Genomic DNA, 17,000 nt, shown 5'->3' on the forward strand with positions numbered 1-17,000 from the left:
GTTTTCTTTATTTACTTATTTGTAGAGAGAGGGGAAAGGAGAAAGAGAGGGAGAGAAACATCACTGTGTGGTTGCCTCTCACTTGCACCCCCAGCTGGGGACCTGACATGCAACCTAGTCATGTGCCCTGACTGTGAATTGAACCAGCGACACTTGGCTCGCAGGCCACCGCTCAATCCACTGAGCCACACCAGCCAGGGATTAGAGACCATTGATGTATGCAAAGTGCTCTGCTAAATGCAAACTTGAGGAACACACACGACAGTTCAATTTAGCAATAGCATTTGGGGGAAAACCTTTTATCTGGAGGTGACCTATAAGCCATGTGTTCAAAAATGAGTAGCATTTAGGCAAACTAAAGGGGTAAAATAGCATTTCTGACTGATTGGCATAAATAGTGGGATAGACAAGTACATGTACAAGAGTTCAGTGAGGCCTGCAGGGAAGAATGTTGCAGAAAAGGCTCAAGAGGCAGGCAGGCACTAAATCATGGAGCATCTCAGACCCATTCTAGGAAGTGTAGACTTTTTTTTCTGTGAGTAGTAGAAATTCATGAAATATTTTGGGGAGATGTGATATGAAATCTATATTTTACTGTGACAGTTGTTTTCAGACTCATTCAGAAATTAGGACAAGTGGGAAGCATAGTGACCTTGATAGTACATCATGACATATTAAAAATTAAAATGAGTATTCCAGAAATTTATGCCAAATCAAATGCTGTGTTTCGATAGATTTTAACATGCTATCGACAGACAACAGATTTGTTCATCAACATTTATTCTACAAATATTTGAGTACAAATATTATGTGCACTATATTCTAGACATTATGGATACAACAGTGAATAAAGCAGAGATCCCTTAAGAAGCTTAAATTTGAGTGAGGGGACATGGACAGTAATCAAATATGGTAAGTTCTCACCTAAAGCAAAATGGTGTATTAAAAAAAACCAATTTTACCATAGGATAACTGATACAAATAAGAGTTAAGTTCCTACAGCATCTCAACATTATAACAAAACAACATTGAACACGAATAAAACAATGCTGTTCGAGGACCTGCTGAACATGTGTCAGATGCCATCGTGGAAGAGCTATGATAAAGAGGAAGGCAGGGAAGAGCCCAGAAGTCTTCCTTTTTTAAACAATTCTTGCCTGTCCACATAACAGGCGATCCCAAGGCAGGTGGTCCATGGATCTTATTCTGAGAAACACTAATATAAATGGCACACCAAAAAGTAGGAGCCAGTGAAAGAAAATACCCTCAAGAAGCTTAGCAGTGCATAGACTAAATGCTTCCCAACTTAAGGTTACTTAATAAATAAATAAATAAAAACTTCCAGTGTAATCAAAATAACTTCTTGGCTGTTTCAATGTCTTTTCCAAGGATAATAATTGTAGCACCCAAGAATGCTATTATCATTATTTGATGAATACCTGTCAGAAAAATCAGTAAACAATTCTGAAGTTATAAATTGCAAGACTACTTAGCACACTAATGACATTAATAAAGGATTGAAATGTTTGTTATGTATGTGGAAGTGAAATCACTTGCTTTGCTTGTTGGTGACTTTAAAATTGCCCCTCTATTCTTAAAAAAAATTTATATATATTCCTCACCTGAGGATATGTTTATTGATTTTTAAAGAGAGGAAGGGAGAGTGAAAGGAGAGAGAGAAACACTGACATGAGAGAGAAACATCGATCAGAGGATTGAACCTGCAACCTAGGTATGTGCCCTGACTGGGAGTCGAACCTGTAACCTTTTGGTGTATGGGATGATTCTCCAACCAGCTGAGCCACCCAGCTACGGCACCCCTCTGCTCTTAAAAGTAAATAGTTAAGGACTTGGATAGATGTTTCTCCAAAGATGATGTGCAAATGGCCAAAAAGTGTATGAAAAAAGGCTCAATATCACTAACCAATAGAGAAATACAAATCAAAACCACACTGAGATTTCACTTCACAGTCATTGAGATGTTAAAAAACAGAAAATAACAAGTGTTGGTGAGGATGTGGAGAAATTAGTATCTTTTTGTGGTGTCGGTGGGAATGTAAGGTGATGCAACCACTATGAAAAACAGTATGGTTTTACTAAAAAAATAAACAATAGAACGACTGTGTAATCTAGCATTTACATTTCTGGGTATATATCCAAAAGAACTGAAAGCAGGGTCTCAAATATTTGCACACCCAGAGCAGCATTATTAACAGTGACCTAGAGGTGCAAGCAACCCAAATATCCACCGATGATGAACGCATAAACAAAATGAGGTATATACATACAGTGGAATATTATTCAGCCTTAAAAAGGAAGGAAATCCTGTCACATGTTACACCTTGGATGAACCTTGAAGACTTTATGTAAGTGAAATAAGCCAGTCACAAAGGACAAATATTGTGACTACACTTATATGAGGTATCTAAAATGTCCATTTCATAGAAACAGAATGTAGAATGGTGGTTAGCAGAGACTTGGGGGAGGGGGAATGGGGAGTTGTTTAATGGGTACTGAATCTGTTTTGGAAGATGTAAAAGTTCTGGAGGACTGTTGCACAAAAGGGTGCATATATGTACTTAACACTACTGATCTGCCCACTTAAAAATGGTTAAGATAGTACATTTTATGTTACAGTTTTTTTAACCACAATTTAAAAAAATTTTTAAGGAAATAATCACTTAAAAAGTAAATAGCTTGGTTCCAGGTTGTTTTCTTACTCAAAACTGCAGAAGCAAATATTTTTTAGATGAAACATGAGTCATAGTTTTGAATTCTAGACAGTTGAGCAGTGATTTAGGACATAGAAAGTAGAAAAGAAAACATTTGTTGAAATATGAGTGCTTCTGAAGTTATGCTGGATATGAGGAGTGCAAAAAATATTTCTAACTGATAATTATTCTTCCTTAAATTCAAGATCTGTAGTTGTTTGGGGAAAATGTGGTTGTCAAATGGTGATTTTACTGTGAACTATGATAATGAGGGTTGTTATAACTGTAACTAGGACAGTAATCACAATGGGAAGTCATTGTGGTAAAAATGATTTGTCAGTTAATGGAATGTTTGATTTACTGTATTGGACGGTAGACTGGTTAAGACTTTGGGGGAAAATTATGCTGGTGGTTTATGTGGTAATAGACACTTAAAAATTCTTGGGTTCTGTTTTGCAAGATGCAAAAGTTCTGATCTTCTTGCATCACTTGTAGACTAAAATGACTGCTTCTTCTCTAGATCTTTGTGAGCTGATTTGTTTTTGTTCCCCCTGTTTCATTTTTGTGGTTTCCACCAAACTGCAAGTATGGCTATTCTTCCTTTAAAAAGACATGCAATCCAGCCCGAGAAGCAGGCCTTCAACCCTTACGAAAGCTAGCTAACTGCCATCTAGCCTGTGTTGTGGATATACAAGCTGAGCTTTAAGCAGATTTTTTTCATTGCCTCTCTAACTTTCTGACTCCTCTTTTGTCCCCAAACCCAAGAACGCAAAAGCCTTACGCTATCTTGTAAACCTCCTTAATCTACTCTAGCCAAGCCTGTTTGACCTTAAATTGAAGTATAAACATATTCCTCCATGCTTAAGTACTTTAAGTTTCAGTACAGTCAATCTATTTTCATTCACCGTAAGCCCAGCATGATGAACAACTCTCCAAACCCCTCAGACCTCAGAATTGATTTCTATTATACTTGAATGTGCAACTGGTATCATTTCAGACAACCAGAAGGGTGGTTTTGTTTTGTTTTGTTTTTAAGCAGGGTTTTTTTTTCTCTGGGTGACATGTCAGAGTTTTCCCCCTGCTTTGGCTCACCCTAGATGAAAGTGAAAATTGGAGCATACATAAGACTTTTCTTAAGGACATCTAATGATTCCCAGAATCTATAACCAAAGTGTGTGGGCCTTCCAGATTTTCTAATCTGGTATGCTAATTACTTGGGATTGAGATCTCCATCATCCCACCTCCAAATTATTTAACTGCTTTCTTGGTTGACTGATAAAGATCAGTTGGACCCCATCTTTAGATAAGCTTGCTCAATAGAGTTAACACCCAGCTTCTAAAGAACATTTATTCTCTCCAGCCAAGAAAAGGACACCTGCAGTACCAGAACTGTTGGTTACACAAGAAATTTTGTCCTATATTTTTGTGTCCTAAACTTTTGGAGAAACTCCTCCCCTACTTGCCATCTCCCTGAATTTAGACCTCTTGGGACTCCAGCAATAATTACTTGATTTTGCAAGGTACTATTTATAACAGCCTTTAAGCCATCTGCTGACCTCATATGGCTAATTCTATATATCACAGTAATCATCATGTGAATATGTGAGTTGATTACTCTTATATTTTTTAAAAAATTATATATGTGGAAAGAATGACAGAATAAGGAAATTGTACTTTGAAAATCATAATGACCATCATTAATTTAGGCAAAGATCATTAATGGAAGACTGATGAGGATCTTTACAGTGGAGAATTCAGGCTGGCCTCAACTGAACAAACAAAGAGTGGGACAACCACACATTGTGTGCTTTCTGATATGACATAACATGAAGTACAGAGCATCACCTATGAAGTGTATTCTTACCAAAACATAATAATAATAAGGTGAGCCTGATTCTAATTGAGTCCTGAGAAAATCCCAGCTCACAGAAAATGCAGGAATAAATTAGATGACACCATGAGGAAGAACATAGACAAATTCAGACTGTGGGACATTCTATAGGACAACTGACTTGGTTATTTCAACAAGTCAAAGACATGGGAGGAAAGGGAGGGGATATTGTTTTATATTAAAAGTGATTAATATGAACTGGATAGTAGATGATGCCAAGGAACTATTATTAACATTGTTAGATATGATAATGACATTGTTTTGTTTAAAAAAAGTGTTCAAGAGTTTTAGAGATGCATTCTGAAGTATATAGAAATGTAATGACATGACACCTCAGGTTTAATACACTCCAAGAAGGAAAGGGAGACGGATGAAATGAACACACCAAAATACTGAAGATTGTTAAATAGTTTATTACCTATTGCTTTGTATGTTTGAAATTTTTATCTTTTTATTTAACATATATTTCATATAGATGGGTAGGTAGATATTATATATGGCGGGCATAATGGTGGTTATCTCTGAATGGTGAGATTAGGGCATGGACCTTCTTTTTGCTTAACTATCAGGTATTCTCTGTACTTTATCCCAGAGCAGCTGTGCCTACTTAACATTATATCATTGGCTTATATCATCCCATGCAGCACAGAAAAGAGTTTGTGGGGAATAAGAGGTATGTCCTAAATGAAATCATATAGCATTATCTGTTAAAATTGTTGTGGTATGCTTAATCTCTGTTTGCCTGTTATTAAAATAGCCACGTGACTTAAAGTATAGGATAGGTTAAGAATATACTTAACCAAGGAGGGAAAAGACCTGTACTCAGAAAACTACAGAACACTGAAGAAAGAAATTAAGGGAGATACAAATAAATGGAAGCATGTACTGTGTTCATGGATTAGAAGAATTAACGTCATTAAAATGTCCATATTACCCAAAGCAATTTATAGATTCAATGCAATCCCTATTGAAATACCAATGACATATTTCATAGATCTAACCCCTGGCTGGTTTGGCTCAGTGGATTGAGCGTCGGCCTGCGAGCTAAGTGTCGCTGGTTCGATCTTCCAGTCAGGGCACATCAGAGAAGGAAAACTCTGACTCCAAAAAACCTCCGCTGCCTTGCGGCATACCTCTTCAGGGGAAAGGCTAAGGGAGTAAACCCCGACAGAAAATCCGGAGCCGGAGTCCCTAAGGCGGTTTGACGTTGTAGTCAACACCGGCAACTCCTGCGGCGCACCTGAAGCCAAGCTGTATTGACTCCGTCTTTCCCTTGGACCCTTCAGCTGCGAAGAGAGGGGGGGTCTGCTGCATGGGCAACAGCAGACCCTCCATATCACCCTGCCCAGGCTCTGTAACTTCAGCTTCACTGGAGAGGACACTCCAGCGTCATCACAAGATGTCGATTCAAACTGGGAGGAGACAGATACCTTGTCACTCCCGAGTCGGACTGCACAGCCATTCTCGGCGGTGCAGATAGACTCTTAAGAAGCTACACCATCGTCTCTCGAGACGGATGGCTGCCGACGACGACGACGACGATGCTTAATCTCTACTCAATTCCCAGTGTATTTCTATGCCAGAATGTTGAAGTTTATGTGATAAAGGAAAGGTGTACTGTTTTTAATCCCATCAAGGTTATCATTTTGAAAGAGTAGCTAATATTATATCCTACCATTCTTTTAAAAAGTTATTTAGTTAAACTGGTAAAATCAGAAGTAAAGATTACTAATGGGAATTTATAATGATAATAATATTAGCAAATAATTCTATTTTGCTTTGTGCATGACAGATGGTATTCCACATACTATATCTATATTAATTCATTTAATCCACACAATCCTGTGATGTAGGTTTTATGGTTATCACCACTTTATACATAGGAAACTGAGGCACAGAGCAGTTAGTGAGGAACCTGTCTGAGGTCACTCAGTATGTAAGTGGAGGGGAAAGAATTCAAACCCAGGCACCATGCTCTCCATAACTAGTGTTTCGCATGGGAAATGGCTTCGTACAACGGTACACAAGAATCTGGTGTGAGAATTCTGGTCAAGATGGCGACATAGGCAGACATGGCTCGCTTCTTTGCACAACAACATAAAAATCACAACTAAACTATAGTAAAACCATTACTCAGTACTGTCAGAAATTGAGTTGAATGGAAGTCTGACAACTGTGGAATTAAAGAAACCACATCTATCCAGACTGGTAGGAGGGTCGCAGACACAGAAAGGGTTGGTCCCACATCCATGTGTGGTGGATAGAAATTTGGGAGAGATATTGTGGGAGAGAGGAGTCCCAGCACCACACCAGGCCCCCCAACCCAGGGTTCTAGTACCAGGAAGATAAGTCCCCACAACTTCTGGCTGCAAAAACCAACAGGTTTGGAGCCCCAAGCAGTTCCTCTTAAAGAGCCCACACAGGGTCTCACCTACTCAGACCCACTCCCTCTGAGCTCCAGCACCGGAACAGCAGCTTAAAAGCTACCAGTGGCATATAGGGAGAAACCGAAGTATCTGGTATCAAAGTTAAGCAGAGGCCACTGTCCCTTTTCTAAACCCTCCCCGCTACAGAGCCACAGAGCCAGCAGGCTGGTGCCATATCAGACACTTCATCAACCTGGCTAACACCGTTTGACCTCCCTTGGAGATCTCCAGAGACTCTTTCCCACCCAACTAGGGGCCCACCCACGCTGCTTTTCCATATGAATGGCTGGTCTTGGCTCATGCTGCACAACTTCCTAAATCCTCTCAAACAAGCAACAGCTGGCCTCAGTGAGCCCCAGGCCCAGCACTAGCAGCAGCCATCTCAGATTGCTTTAGAGCTCAGGCAGGGTAACCCCAGGCAAAACACAGGTAAGGGCTGACCTTGACTTGCACCACCTGGGAAACCCCAGGGCCTGCACACTCAGTAGACAGCTACAGGCCATGTTGAGCCAACACCACCCTGTCCCTGCACAACTGATCCTACAAGGAGGGCGGACATTGTGGTCATTGGTAACAGCCAGTCCTTGCAGCTGACTGGCCTGGGTAAATCCCTCCTATTGATCTGCCAACAGCAACCAAGGCTCAACTACAAGAGGAGGGTTACTCAGCCCCCACAGAGGGCACACCTTGAGTACCCAGCTTGGGTAATAGGGGGGTTGTGCCACAGAACCATGTAGGACACCTACTACATCAGGCCACATTACCAGGACACAGAGTCAAAGCAACTCTACGTAATACATAGAAACACAGGGAAGTTGCCAAAACAAGGAGACACAGAAACATGGCCCAAGTGAAAGAACAGATCAAAACTCCAGAAAAAGAGCTAAATGAAATGGAGATGAGCTATCTATAAGATGCAGAGTTCAAAACACTCGTTATAAGGATCCTCAAGGAACTTAGTGAGGACCTCAGCAGCATAAAAATCCAGTCAGAAATAAAGGATTCACTAATTGAAATAATGAACAATTTAGAGGGAAACAACAGTAGAGTGGATGAAGCCAAGAATCAAATCAATTATTTGGAACATAAGGAAGAAAAAAACAACTAAACAGAACAAGAAGAGAAGAGAATCCAAAAAAAAAAAAATTGAGAATAGTATAAGCAGCCTCCAGGACAACTTCAAGAGGTCCAATATTCACATCGTAGGGGTGCCAGAGGAAAAGAGGGAGAGCAAGAAATCGGAAATCTATTTGAAAAAATAATGAAAGAAAACTTCCTTAATTTGGTGAAGGAAATAGATGTGCAAGTCCAGGAAGCACAGAGAGTTCCAAACAAGACGGATGCAGAGAGACCCACTCCAGGAAACATCATAATTAAAATATCAAAGGTTAAAGATAGGGAATCTTAGAAGCAGCAAGAGAAAAGAAGTTAGTTACCTATAGGGAAATTCCCATAAGACTGTCAGATGACTTCTCAAAAGAAACTTTTCAGACTAGAAGGAATTGGCAAGGCATGTCCAATATCGTAAAAAACATAGACCTACAGCCAAGATTACTCTTATCCAGCAAAGCTGTCATTTAGAATCGAAGGGCAAATAAAGAGCTTCCCAGACAAGGTAAAGCTAAAGGAGTTTATCATTATGAAACCATTATTAAAATAAAGGGACTTATTTTTGAAAAAAAAATCAAAGCTATGAACAATGTGGCAAAAATACATATCCATCAACAATGGAGTCTCAAAAAGCAAACAAGAAGAACAGAGACAGAATCATGGATACGGAGAGCATTTTGATGGTCATCCGGTGGAAGACGGGTGTGGGGTAATGAGTGAAGAGGTGAAGGGATTAAGAAGTACAAGTAGGTAGTTACAGAATAGCCATGGGTCTGAAATGTACTGTTTAGGGAATGGAGTAGCCAAAGAACTTATACATATGACCCAGGGACATGAACAATGGTGGGGGGGTTTGTGTGGGAGTTGGTGGTGCTGGGTGGAGGGGCAAAAGGGGAAAAAAATCGAGACAAATGTAATAGCATAATCAATAAAATATAATTTAAAAAGTAATACAATAATAAATAATAATACAAGTAAAAAAAAGAATCTGGTGCAAAAGCTGTAGGTAAAGCCAAGGCCATAGAAGCCTCACTTTTTATAACAGAGATGAAGTATATAATCTTTTGTTTTAGATGGAGATTCTGAGGATGATTCTGATTTTAATGAGAGTGAAGATAATGATGAAGACTTCACTATGAGAAAAAGTAAAGAAATTAAAAAGAAAGAAGTGAAGGTTAAATCCCCAGTTCTAAAGAAAGAGAAGAAACCTAAATCCAAATGTAATGAATTAGGTAAGCTTTGTTCAAAACACTTAACTCTGTAAAGAAAATATATTTGGTTTACTTAATGGGTTTTTCTTATATTTGCCTTTGTTCTCCTTAAAATTTGCCAGTGTTCATTTCTATTTAAAATACACAGAAGAAAGCAGGGTGGGGTGGGGAAGGGAGAACAGCAGACAAGACCACTGAGCTCCACCACAAATCAGCACTTCCTATCTGTTACCTCCCTTTAGCTCTGGCAGCCACCCTCTGAGACAGCTGTTATCACCTGAATATTACGGTGAGAAAACTGAGGCTCAGGAATAAGTGAGGCGCTGGGATTTGCACCCAGGTTTGTCCATTCAGGGCCTAAATTCTTTCCATTGGATCAAATTTTTTACAGGCAATTATACAGGCAACTTTGCATGATTCTAACTTCTTGCTTTCATGCTTAATATTTGATTTGAGAATGCTTTTGTCACATGTTTAGGGCCTTTTTGCTTTTTTCAAAACAAATTCCATTAGAAATCATATTTACGATAAAACTTTTACAATTTGTGACAGTTTGAACATAAAATACCTGTTTCTTTTGTAAAAGAAGTTAGGATATTTTTAACTCATAATATATGATAGATTATTATAACCCTATTATTATAACCCTGGCTGGTTTGGCTCAGTGGATTGAGCGTCGGCCTGCGAGCTAAGTGTCGCTGGTTCGATCTTCCAGTCAGGGCACATCAGAGAAGGAAAACTCTGACTCCAAAAAACCTCCGCTGCCTTGCGGCATACCTCTTCAGGGGAAAGGCTAAGGGAGTAAACCCCGACAGAAAATCCGGAGCCGGAGTCCCTAAGGCGGTTTGACGTTGTAGTCAACACCGGCAACTCCTGCGGCGCACCTGAAGCCAAGCTGTATTGACTCCGTCTTTCCCTTGGACCCTTCAGCTGCGAAGAGAGGGGGTGTCTGCTGCATGGGCAACAGCAGACCCTCCATATCACCCTGCCCAGGCTCTGTAGCTTCAGCTTCACTGGAGAGGACACTCCAGCGTCATCGCAAGATGTCGATTCAACACGGGAGGAGACAGATACCGTGTCACTCCCGAGTCGGACTGCACAGCCATTCTCGGCGGTGCAGATAGACTCTTAAGAAGCTACACCATCGTCTCTCAAGACGGACGGCTGCCGACGATTATAACATATAACTTTCATTAACTTGGTTTGTTTTACTGATTGATATATATATATATTTATGTCTTATTTGCTTAATAAAAATGCTTTTTGAAACTAAAATTTCCATTATTCAGACTCCATTTATTAATGATGGTAATTGTTCTTGCCTTAAATAGCGTGGTGTAGTGTACTTGCTAAGAAATAAGAATTAAATACTGATTGAGTCATAGTCTTTTCTCCACTGTATTCTGAATTAATGAGGTTTTAATTATTGTTTTTTTTTAATAGACTGATTTGGTTTCCAGAAATTACATTTCAGATGTAGGGGTTTTTAGAGATAAAGCTGTATATTAGTTCCCAATTGTTGCTGTAAAAAATTACCCCCAGACTTAGTGGCTTAAAACACCACAATGTATTATTTTACAGTTGTGCAGATCACAGGTTAAAAATGGTTCTCACTGAGGTAGAATCAAGCTATCAGCAAGCTGTGTTCCTCTGTGGAGGCTCTAGGGGAAATCCATTTTGCTGCCTTTTCCAGCTTCGAGAGGCTGCCTGTGTGCTTTGACTAGATGCCCGCTTCCATCTCTGAAGCCAGCAATGGCAGGGATGTTCTCACATCACATGGCTCTCACTCTCATCCCCTGCTTCTCCCTTTCACTTATAAGGACCCTTGTGGAAACATTGGGCCCATGTGAATAATTCAGGAAAATCTCCCCACTGCAAGATCCTCAACTTAGAGGCACCTGCTCAGTCCTTTTTCTGTGTAAGGTAACATAGGCGCATGTTCTGGCAATTAGGATATAGACATTTTTGAAGGGCCATTTTTCTGCCTACCACAAGCTAGCATGAAAAAAATCATTAACAGTGTGAATATATTTTACATTATTTTAGATGTTTGAGCTTCCTCCTCAAGACACACTAAAAACTAAAAATAAAATTTTAGTTTCCAAGTTGTGATATACCATATAAGTCCTCTAAATACTTCAGAACAAGTTGCTTCACAAAGAATTTTAATATATGGTATTGAAGTATAATTTAGCTCCTAAGTAATGGGATAAATAATTAGAAAAGATGGATTATATTTCTGGTTCTACTAATAATGTATTGAGTAGCCCTTGAGAGTCTTCTATCTGGCACATGTTATAATTCTTTTTCCTTGGCGGAGAAAACTTCAGGATTTGTGCTGTTTAATTTGATAGCCACTAACCACTTGTAGCTATATTATATTTCAGTTAATTAAAGTTAAATAAATGTAAAGGTCAGTTCTTTGGTTTTGCTAACAACATTTCAAGTGCTCAGTAACAATATGTGGCTGGTGGCTATCACATTGGACAGCACAAAATACACAACATTTCCATCATCACAGAAAAACTTGTTAAACAGTGCTGATCTAGGGAATATATGTTAACAGTAAGAGGGCTATATAATGAAAATTTTCATATTCATATGCACTTTAGATACGCCTTAGGTATTTCAAAGCAAGCATAACCTGAAAGTAAATTTATACTCCACTTCTCTAACTCCCTTTATTTTCTACCCCGTGGTCCCGCCCCCAACAAAAACCAAACTGACTCCCTTTCTTGTGTTTATTCTCTGGGTTTATGCACCACCAAACAGTGTGTCCCTGACAGCAACTTTCAGGTCATGATTGTTTCATCTCCATCACCACCTCCCCCTGTCTAATTACTAAAAGATGCCTAATCTGCTATTTTTTCCCTCCTTCACCCCCTCTTAGTTCAGGCCCTTATCACCTCTTACCTGGATTATCATAAGAGCCTTCTCAGAGGTCTACTTGCCATACACTTCCATCAAAAAGATATTTTCATAATCAAGTACTCCTGAGAGAAATTAATGCAAAGCTGTCCATCAGTGATCTGCACCCTGTTTATATCTCTCACCTTTCCAGCCTTTGCCATTCTGGCTACAGCCATATGGAACCGGTAGTGGAACTTGCTGCATCCTCCAGCTTTGCTCTTACTCCCTCTGCCTGAAAAACTTTCTCTAACTCATCTTTACCTTCCAGCCTTGATTTGTTTCAAATTAATCTCTCCCATCTCCCTGTGACTTCTAAGCCTATACAGATATATACACAGAGTGTAGGTTCCTTCTGACTGCATGTCTCCAGAGTCTGCCATATCTCTTATCACTCTGCATTATACACATCTCTTTATCTGATGTCCTTTCACTGGAGACCAGTGACTGGACCGAAGAACATCCCTGGGAGCAGGGTCCACGAGTTATACTCTTAGTAACCCTAGAGCCTAATATATTGTCTCACAGACACATACTGATGAGACTCGGTTGTGTAATGTTTAGAAGGATAAACTTTGGAGTCAGACCTGGTTCCTAATCCTAGTTATAACACTTACTAGAGATCAAACTACAGGCAGTTTGCTTAACCTCTCTGTTTCCTTATCTGACAGTGAAGGTAGTAATATCTGTACCAGAGTTGCTCTAAGGGTTAAAGATAATGTGATATGATATTCTTACTACACTGCCTATCATGTAAGTGCTCATAAAAGATTACTATTCTTAAGCTCTTAATATTTATTGATTAATAAATTTTTCAAAAATGATACTGCCTTTTTAATATTTATAAGATTATGTAATTTTTACGCATACGTGCTAGATTCAATCTTCCTCTAATACAAACTATTTTATGTGTATTTTTTCAAATAAGTGACTTCAGTAGACTCTGCTCCAGCTGCCATCAAATCAGAATCTCACCCTTCACCAAAAAACGTTTCTTGTCCGTCAGAGACCTCTAGGAAACCATTGCAAATCTGTAGTCCTTCAGCTGAAAGCAAGAGACCTAAGTGGGTCCCACCAGGTAGGTATACTTATTGATCAAGGGCAGGGGCTTAGAAAATTACTACTGGTAGATTGTTTTCCTAGTTGTAAATGTTATACATATTATTACATTTTCTTCAAAACCGCGGTTTTGCATTTGTTCTTCATTCTGTCATTCCCTCATATTGAGCAACCTGATTGTTTATTAGTTTCTTAATGTTACAAATAAGGTTGCAATAAGCACAGACATCCTTATGTTAGAAGTCTGTGGACACATCCTGATTATTTTCTTAGGAAATATTCCTGGTAGGAGAATTACAGTGTCAAAGAATATTAACATTTAAGATTCCTGATACATGCTTTTGGCAACAAACTTGTTTGCTCAAGACCTGCTCACCTCCATGTCTAACTGAAGCATCGGGGCCTATACATGGGAATTCCAGCATTTAACAAATGCCCTAGCAACCTCAACCTCCAGCTCATATAAACTTGACCTCTTTTTGTTTTCTTTTTTGTTCCACAGCCAAGTCTCACTGATGGTTCAAGAATCCTTTGACCTTCATGCTATTTGACATTACTAAAACCCTAATCCAGTCCTTTTCATTTTATACCCAAACTATTGGTCACTTGCTTCCTAACTAGTTGTCCCCACTTTCCCTTGTCCAACCACATGAATCCTCTGTTCCGGTGGGATTAATACATTTTTGCTCTTTATCCAGTTTTCTTTTTCTAGTATGTCTTTCTTCATTTGTCCCCTCTCCTCTGAGTCATCCAAGTCTACTCAGGTTTACTTTACTTCTCAGTGACATTTCTTCATTAGTCACTCCCCTAGTTATAACTGGGTGTTATTAGACAGATTTAGGCCTGAGATATGATTATTTTAATTTCTGAATCTTCATTTCATCTGAAATATTAGGCACTGTATAATCTTAAAGTCTTTTCTGGTTTAAAAAGTCTAAGATTTTAATGGGGACTTAAAAGTGTTTTGGAGAAGGAAAGGAGGTAGTTACTGAACTAATGATGCCATGTCATTTCAAGGATAATCTTTAATGTGTATTTGAGAATAATTAGTGATTCCACAACAAAAGAAGTTTAAAAGAAATGATATAATGACTAGAAATTTAAAGGTAGCATAATCAAAAAGATAAAAAGGAAATAATGGAATGCTGTGGAATGGATGGATAAAGAGTTGATATAAAGCAGAAAGTGCTCATAGATATTCATTGAAAGGGCAGGACAAGTAATGGGAGGGAATCGGGCCTGGTTTATAAACTTGAGTAGGTAGGTTGTGTTGGACTTGAGATCTCATGCTCTTTGGAAGGAAGCAGCTGTTGCTCAGCTCCATCTTATTGTTTACATGCAGGATTATTGGCCTGTTATTTACAAATCTGATTTTTTCTTCAAGAGAAGCCAGAAATCTGGATTTTAATGTGAAATCTCCTAGTTTTTAAAACCTGACTTTTTATTTTTTTAATGTCACATGGACCAAACAATATATCTGAGAGCTAGATTTTACCCTCAGATTGCCAGTTAGTTACTGTTTTATTTAAATATGACAAGACCACCAAGATCCCAATGGGAAAATGCAGCAAGGACATGAACATACTAATGCTCACAAGAAGTACAAGTAGAGATAAATATGAAAAGAACTTCAGTCTCACTGGCAATTAAGGAAATGTAAATTCAAATAGTAAAATACTGTTATATCTCTCAAATAGAAAATAATAAAGCAGTATAATCCAGGTCACCCTGGATTGTGGGGTAGCAGATATCATTATTTACTATAAATTTATAATCACTTTATAGGACAGCTTGACAGGAGTCACAAAAATAAACCTGTCCTTTGGGAATTTATTCCTTAAAAAGAATTCAAAAGGAAAGTAATAAGTGATCAGATTTTTATAACCATTTATATAAAAATGGTGAGAAATGAAACAGTCTGAAAGTTTGTTGAAAAAAATTGAAATATGGCACATACATGCAATTAAGAATGATAAATCAGATGATTAGAAACATGGAAGTGTTTGTAACTCCACTTGAGTAAAGTATACACAGTTGTACTTTTTATGACTACAGTCATGATCAACTATGGACATTTATGTGGATAAATTTTGAAATTTAATACTTGATAGAAATAGTTGCTATGTTAGAGGGGTAGCATAAATGAAGCCAATATAAATAAACAAAAATAGTATTTGTCATGTTTAAGGAGGTATAGTATTTGAAAAAATAGATTCTTTCAGAGGACTTGTAAAAATTAGTTTTAAAAAATGCATTAGATTTTTCTACTTTAAAAATGATGATTGCATTCATTTCTTTCCCCATTACAGCCAATGTTATTTGTTCCCAGTTTATCTGTTTTATCCTTTACACTTAAAATATTGGTATCATGACCTTACCTTCTGGGAATCTTTGAAAATAGGTAATACTATATTTTTGTCTGCTCTTTAGTACTTTCCATTATTTTGATCTTGTTTATAAGTTGATAGAACCTGTGTAGCAGAATAATGCTTAATTACATTTATTGCTTCATTTATTTTATGAATTGGTTTTTGTTAAGAGATTTCTAACATTATCAGCATCGGGTGATATGTTTTCTTTCAGCGGTATCCGGAAGTAGCAGCAACAGCAGCAGTCCACTGGCAGGGGGGTCTGTTAAGTCTCCAAGCCAGAGTCTCCGCCTAGGCTTGTCCAGATTAGCACGAGTTAAACCTTTGCATCCAAATGCCGCTAGTAGTTGAGTGTAGTAGTATAGAAATGCTTAAGAGAATCACAGTTTGACAAGTGTGTTTATATTTGACTTGTTTATATTTGAAGGGGGAATTGTAATATAAAAGTATCCTTTAACATCATATAAATTATCTTTATCCATTTTGTGATTAGTTCTCTGAAAAGCTATTCAAGACTTCAATAAGAGGTTGGTTTATAAGAATTATCTTGTAATGTCATTTCCTTCTGAAGAGCATATTCTATATTCTTAAGTATAGTAAGTCATTGTCATTAAGTGGTTGTCTCTTTGACGTGGAGGAAGTCCATATTACGTGCTGTTTTTTCTGGTGATATGAGGTTTCTTTCTAACTTTGGCACCTTAACTTTTTTCAGAGTTTATCTGGCAAAAGAAAACATACCCATCTTTTCTACGAGACATTTCCAAAATATATTACTTAAACTATATTGTCAGTTTTATTGCCAAGATGTTTGTTATTTTAGCCAAATATTTTTATAGGAAGAATTCAGAATGATTTTACACATTAAAACAGTTGCTGTAATATGGCATATGTCTCCTGCTTAGAAATAGATGGTTATTATGTAGCAAATAGAATTCATGACATTTATGAAACCCTCATTGTCAAAACCTTTAATAAATATAAAGTTTTGTTATGCTCTTTTCCTTTATAACATTGTGTTCATCTGTGTTTGTCTGCATTTCATGATAAAATGAATGCTTAGCAAAAAACATTAGCCTTTTGTTGTAAATATAAGGTGTGGGGACTGTTAAAGTACTCACCTTTTTTTAAGTCATTGTATTAGAGGGTGGCTGTCAAGTACCTACCTAGCCATCCCTATTATGATATTAGATGATTTAGCTTTTCAGGAAACTTAAATCTCAATTTGTTGTGAATAGAAATAGTAGTAGGTATTTTATATCTCAACAAACTCCTGATCACTTTTTAATAAAAATTCTTCAAGTCACATTAACCATTAA

General features: G+C 37.9%; 1 protein-coding gene across 2 annotated transcripts in view; it reads left to right on the forward strand.

Annotated features, from left to right (window-relative positions):
- Positions 1–16,430, forward strand: part of RAD51AP1 (RAD51 associated protein 1) — a 28,849-nt gene extending 12,419 nt beyond the window's left edge. The window contains exons 7-9 of one of the 2 annotated variants that reach the window (XM_090275730.1): positions 9,212–9,370; positions 13,185–13,334; positions 15,899–16,430. In XM_090275730.1, the coding sequence (XP_090131856.1) occupies positions 9,212–9,370; positions 13,185–13,334; positions 15,899–16,035 (446 nt within the window). In that variant the 3' untranslated portion in view covers positions 16,036–16,430. The remainder of the gene's footprint in view (positions 1–9,211; positions 9,371–13,184; positions 13,335–15,898) is intronic. The other variant, XM_090275731.1, reaches the window with a different exon arrangement.
- Positions 16,431–17,000: the final 570 nt, after the last annotated feature.

Source organism: Furipterus horrens, unplaced genomic scaffold (assembly GCF_987537825.1).
Source record: "Furipterus horrens unplaced genomic scaffold, mFurHor1.1.pri manual_scaffold_4, whole genome shotgun sequence".
In the NCBI taxonomy this organism is placed as follows: domain Eukaryota; kingdom Metazoa; phylum Chordata; class Mammalia; order Chiroptera; family Furipteridae; genus Furipterus; species Furipterus horrens.